This window comes from Solanum tuberosum, unplaced genomic scaffold (genome assembly GCF_000226075.1).
Source record: "Solanum tuberosum cultivar DM 1-3 516 R44 unplaced genomic scaffold, SolTub_3.0 scf00631, whole genome shotgun sequence".
Classification (NCBI taxonomy): Eukaryota; Viridiplantae; Streptophyta; class Magnoliopsida; order Solanales; family Solanaceae; genus Solanum; species Solanum tuberosum.
Window position 1 is genome coordinate 157,426 of NW_006239541.1, and position 6,300 is coordinate 163,725.

Genomic DNA, 6,300 nt, shown 5'->3' on the forward strand with positions numbered 1-6,300 from the left:
GGGGGGTAATTCTTAGCTTTTGTAAGAAGAAAAAATACAAGACGTGCAAAAGTCCAAAACAGTAAGGCTTAAAAAAAGCGCACTATTATTCAGCATTATTCATGAGAAGTTAAACATATATTTGTATCTTAAAATTTACGTTTACTTCATCAGGATAGAGGAAATAGAATATCTTTGATTGTGGCCTCCATTTTGATCATGTTGCGTCTACCACATCCATTTATTGTCAGGTTTGTTTGTCAATAAACAGTTATCATATTCTTTTTGTTTATTACTGTCTTTTTATACATCATATCCATCATAGCACAAAATATATGTTATATGGTAGAGGTGGCAAAATTGGCCTATGAAAACATGACCCACCCAACCCATGCATTTTAGCCCTAACCCTTTTCAGCCCATAACAAATTAGGTTGATATGTAGCTCAAATTGATCCATGAGAAATCTTGTCAAACTATTTCAAAAGCATCTTTTATTATTTGTATGTTCTACATAGTCATAATAAAGAAATAAAATAGTTTATTTGGTACTAAAAATTATATAAAAGAACAAACAAAAATTAGAGCTTAGTAAAAATTGAGTGAGTTGTATTATGACCAGCTTTTTAGCATGTCAACACAAGTAACTTTTTATTAACTCATCATATTTTGACCCGCCCAAATTCAGCCCAACCCGCCTAGTTATATGAATGCACTATTAACTCATCCTGTTTTGTTACTGCTTACTAGATATCTAATAGTTGAAAGTTAAAATACATAAACAAGGACAATAAAGATGATTTTGTCTGTCAAAATGAATAGTGGGTGACCCTAATTTGTGTACGTTAGTTCTTTTTCCTTTTTTGTTGGAGATGGGATGGGAAAATTGGTTTCTTATTCTACATATAGAAAAAGGTGTCTTATTTTCATTGATAGGACACAACGAAAAAAGGAAACTAGGAGATTAGACCTTTTATAGCTTGAGGATCCTCTTTCATTTACAAACAAAAAAGATTTTGAAGTTATAGTTTCTTGACAGAGTATCCTTCATGTTCAATTTATCTGCTTCTTGATTGTTTCATCATATGAGTGCTCAATGGGAAAAATGTGGGATTCTTTCACTCTAATTTTGTCAATATAATTTTCGTTTTGCCAAAGTCAGAACAACCACTGTTGGATCAGATACTGTTTAAGTGATTTTAGTTGGAGATTAAAGGAAGAGAGATATCATTAAAAAATTATTGAAATGCCACTTTAAGTTGCATCTCTGACTTCATTAAATTAGAATGAATCGCTTTAACAAGACACAAAACATAATAATTGTTAAGCATCTTCAACATTTTGCAGTAAAACCTAAGCACATATAAAACCTCCATAAGAATTTACTACTGATGAAGGTTTAGAGTATTCATTGTCATTCTTTAATACACTTGTGTAAATGGAGTCACCTCCTTATGGGGTTTAGAGCAAAACTTTGCTCATTTATCATGTTTTTTGTTTTTACTCTTCTTCATTACAGTGTATTAATATAAAGAGAAGTTGTCAAGAGCAGTATGAAAAAGGAAACTGCATGAAAAATTCAAAGCTACACCATTACTCACAATTGCTGGATAGGGGGAAAGGCTCTTCGGCAGCCACTATTTGCTTTTGCAGTTGTCCTTGCATTATCTTTCGTTTTATGTTCTTAGCCATTTTAGAGCTGTAATTTTCAGCTAAAAGCTGTGTAAATTTGTGATTTGTACTAATTTTTTATTTATTTTTTTAGTTACCAAAAAATTGTAATTTTCCTTTATAGCTCAGTAATATTCATGATTCTCATCTTAAAGCTGTGTAAATTTGTAATTTGTAATTATTATTTTTTTATTTAGTTAGTTACAAAAAAAATTGTAATTTTCCTCTATTGCTCAGTGAATATTCATGATTCATTTTACAGGATAGTTCCGTAATAAAGTTACTCCAGTCGAGTACAATGGAATTTCAAAATGAAAATATTTTTATTTTGTTCAAAACTTTCACTTCCATCTAAGTAGTGTTGTAGCAGCACCATAAAGGCTCTTCTGTCAAGGTAAGAAAGGGGTCTAGACATTACTGAGTCAAGAAAGATATGCAATACCAACTTAAGACCCCACAACTTAATAACTACCAACTTTGAGCAACTATACAGTTTCTCGATTGGTTGTTCGAAAGAAAGCACTGTGTTTTTTTCCTTTTTTGGGCATGATTTGTAAAGAAAAGAGAACATATTATACACATTTTCTATGGAATTTTTTTTTTAAAGGTAATGTATTTTTTCTTATATCAGGCACTACTTATTGTAAACATCATAATTAAATTAAATACCTAACATGTTGGGCCCGTAAACGGCAGAGGCCCACTTGTAGTGCAAGATAGAAATCTCAGCTAGTCGATAACTAATCAAAATAAAGTTATCTTCCCTTTCAGAAGTGAATAACAGGCAACAGGGAGAAACAAAACGTCAAACCAAATATAGACACCACTAAAATAAGTTTGTTGTACCTCAGGTGCCATCCAGTATGGTGTTCCAACAACTGAATGTGTATTAACATCTGCCTCCGTTAATTTTGTTGCAACACCAAAGTCAGCAAGTTTCACCAAACCCTGCAAACAAAAATTATCAAGAACAAATAATTAGGAAAGGCAAACACACAGGTAGGGAAAAATTTACATGAGCTGAATATCTAATCCAAATGAGAATTGATGGTAACAGTGAGACCGCAAATGCAAGCAAATCGCTATGCAGTATACAACTCATGAAATTTCTTTTACCAAACAAGGCACGAAAGAAATCAGACATAACACGAAGAGAAAATAACTAACTACTCCATCTGTCTGATTTATGTAGCATGGATCAGAATACGAGGGTCAAGCTTCTTAACTTTCGGTGTGACTTCAGATATAGATTCTTTGAGTTGATAATTAAAAATGACAAAGAGAGTAGTGACTTCCATGCATGAAGGTAACAAAATCAAAAACAGAAAAGTGAGTGCAATTAAAAACCTCTTTAGTTGTCAATATATTTGCACCCTTGATATCCCTATGAATTACACCTTGCTCATGTAGATAAACCAATCCTTCCAATACCTACAACAGAAGAGAACCATCAAAAACTGGAACTTCCACATCTAACTCCGTGATATCTAATTTGGCAAAAGTCAATCTGAGACCTGAGAGATGTAAACAGCAACCAAAGATTCTGGAAAAGGCCCAAATTTGTTTGGCTTGACAATGTTAGCAAGTGAGCCATTCTCTACATACCTTTAAACAAATATCAAAATTTCAGATATTTAGTTTCCTTCAGAAATAAAGCAAAAATAGAAGTGAAGATAAGTTTCAAGCTCACTCACTCAAGAATTATGAAAAGATGACTCTTTGTCTTTAAGGATCCAAGATACTTCACAATGTTTTTGTGGTTCAAATTCTGGAGAGCAAAATGAAAATAAGATCACATATCCTTACTGAAAAGTATGCCTTCAAGTGCATCCTATTTTCTTTTTCTTTTTCTTTTTCTTTCTCTTCCTTTGGGGGTTCAGGGATCCTATGATCAGGACGAACAAGGAAAGAGATCTTTACCTTAAGCAAATCAATCTCTTGCTGTGACATTAATGCATCCACCCAAGTATAGCATCATCAAAAGAAAAGAACAACTCGTAAGTCACATTAAGTCAAGAACATAATTTAATACATCAAAGGATGGTATGACACAATGCACATAGCAGTAATTATCATATATTAGTTTATCACAACCAAATGTTAGGGATAATTTGTGGGGAAAATATACTGGGGACATATGGCCGGGAATAACGAAGACCAACACAAATTACGCAAGTATTTTCATTATATTAGTAATTTAATTTCTAGTAAGAAATTCTATTTTGGCAGGTATTTTCATTATAATAAGAGTCATTAGCTGATAAATTTATTTCTAAGGAGATTATATTTTTCTATGTTTTAAACCATGATAGATGCTTTTAATTCTAATCCATTATCTTAGCTTTCGTATTCAGTATTTCTATCAAAATTATAAAGTTTTAATAGCTTGTTTGGACAATTTTTTGAAAATTTTGAAGTTGTTATTTTTTTTTAAAAAGAACACTTATTTTAGAGGGGTGTAAGGTATTTGGCCAATTATCACACGAGAATAAGCTATACAGAGTAGTAGCAAAACTCGTTCTTCTACTGCAGAGAGGAAACATAATTTTGTAATTTCTTCTTAAATGTAAAAAGAGAAGTAGAAAACTAATCCTCGTGGAAATTTATTTTTACCATACTATCCTCGTCAATTTAATCCATTTGTTTCTCAAACTATATTTACCAAAAATTAAGAAAGTATATAAGATGTCCCCTATCATTACTTTGGTTCAAGGCAGAATACATCAGTACCCCCTTAAAGTTGACACGTTTTATTCCGTGCAAATCTGAACTATCTTTTATCTTCATCCATCCACCCATCCACACACCCCAAACTTGCCAGTTTGATAGCCTTGACCCTCCTAGACGACGTTGATGTGGCAAAGAGCGCAAGTACACACTCCTAGGGGCGTGGTCGTGAGAAGTTGACAAATAAGCTTCTATATGGGGAACTTTTCAATCATTAATTGTCATGTAGTCATATACGATATTTATTTGTTCCAAATTTGTATTTCTTCTTATTTCTTCCTGATATATACAATGTATATTCATCCCAACATTGTATTTTGTGTTTCTTCTTTAGATGCAATGCTTATTTATTTTGATTGTGCATTTCCTCTTTTGGCCAAATCTGTAAAGGAAAAAAACTTAACTAGAACTCTATCGTGTTTAGCCAAAAAACTGGAGTTCCAACAATGTATTTCTTTTTATACTTCTTTAGATGCAATGGCTGTTTCTTTCAACGGAATCTTTCTTCTTTCTGAGCAAATTAATATGAATTGGCTGGAGCTCATTGTTACTAGCAGAACAAAAAAATAACCAATAAAACGGAGTTTCATCAATGTATTTCTTTTTATTTCTTCATTAGATGCAATGAACACTTGTTTCAAATTTGAGTGAGAAAGTGTAACAAAGTTGGCATAAATCTAATTTAAAGGACTAATCAGATGAAAGAAACAAAGTTCAAAGCTAGAGATGATAAGAAGCTAGGTCAGGTTCTTTGTCAAAAAAAAAAAAAGCTATGTCAGGTTAGATTCTAGTCAAGTGTGAAAACACACGTGCGAGTACTCCAAATGGCAAATGATATGCATAAACCCTTAGCAACTGAACCTAAAAGATCACAATTCCTAGCTTCCATATATATTCATTTTCTGAATTTATAGCTGGTCATCCACTCTAGAGACAAACGAGGGTTGTCTTCGGACTTCTTTTGTTGCTATGAAATGTGTCTCGTGTGGATCCATTATAGAAGTCTCATTACTGATCCTTTTTCAATATTTACAACCTCAAAGGCTCAAACCACTGATAATGGAGGATCTCTGCCCTATTAAATTTATACTGATTTTGAAAAGAGTCCTCATATACAACATAGTGACTTGTACTTTTATCCATTGCAATCACCTATATATTTAGGTAGCAATGACATGAAACACATTCTAATGCTCAATATTTCTGGCGACTCTTCACTTAGATTTTGTGTCCTCTTTTCCATGGATGAGCTGCCTTCTACATTGGGGTATGGTGACACCCTAAATGAACTCTTGGTGTGCATGGATGTATCTCTGTTGTTTTCCTTTATTTTTCCCTTCTTTCCTTCCTTCTCCTGCTTATCATATGTCAGAAGTTAGTAAGACCTCTCTCTCACTAGTTGAAGTAAAAAACTTGGTCGACTAGGGACTCTTGGATAAAAATCTTGCCCAAAAATTATTCTAATTAAGATAGATGGGAGCAATAATTTCTTGCTTTCGATGTAATCTTCCTTCATCTTGAGCTGAGGGTCTATCCGAAACAGTCTCTCTACCTCTAAGGTAAGGGTAAGGTCTACGTTCACTTTACCCTCCCTAGACCCACTTGTGGGACTAGACTGGGTATGTTGTTGTTATGTAATTCTTTTTTTTTTGGGGTCAAATCTGGAGAACAAACTGGCTGAAACTACATTAATTTTAGCTAGATTTAGAAAGTAGCCTAAAGTGGAGCTTCAGCCAAGCTTTTAACAAATTTGGCCTGAAAAATAAGAAACTTTTTTTATTTTAAATAAATGCCACGTGGACAAAAGGTTCAAGAGTTGGTGCGTGTCTCATCCGCATTCGATGAAATTGACTAGGGGCAGAGGCTAATAGAAATGCCAAAATCAGAGGAGGGGGGGGGGGGGGATAAACCAAGGCAAGGGAG

General features: G+C 33.4%; 1 protein-coding gene across 3 annotated transcripts in view; it reads right to left on the reverse strand.

Annotated features, from left to right (window-relative positions):
• The window catches only part of LOC102580060 (MAP3K epsilon protein kinase 1), a 33,740-nt gene that overhangs the window by 24,891 nt on the left and 2,549 nt on the right, over positions 1-6,300 (reverse strand). For 2 of the 3 annotated variants that reach the window (XM_015304836.1, XM_006366274.2), the window contains exons 3-7: positions 3,571-3,591; positions 3,345-3,418; positions 3,165-3,255; positions 2,998-3,081; positions 2,497-2,598 (exon numbers count right to left, since the gene is read on the reverse strand). In XM_015304836.1, coding sequence (XP_015160322.1) covers positions 2,497-2,598; positions 2,998-3,081; positions 3,165-3,255; positions 3,345-3,418; positions 3,571-3,591 — 372 coding nt within the window. The remainder of the gene's footprint in view (positions 1-2,496; positions 2,599-2,997; positions 3,082-3,164; positions 3,256-3,344; positions 3,419-3,570; positions 3,592-6,300) is intronic. The other variant, XM_015304835.1, reaches the window with a different exon arrangement.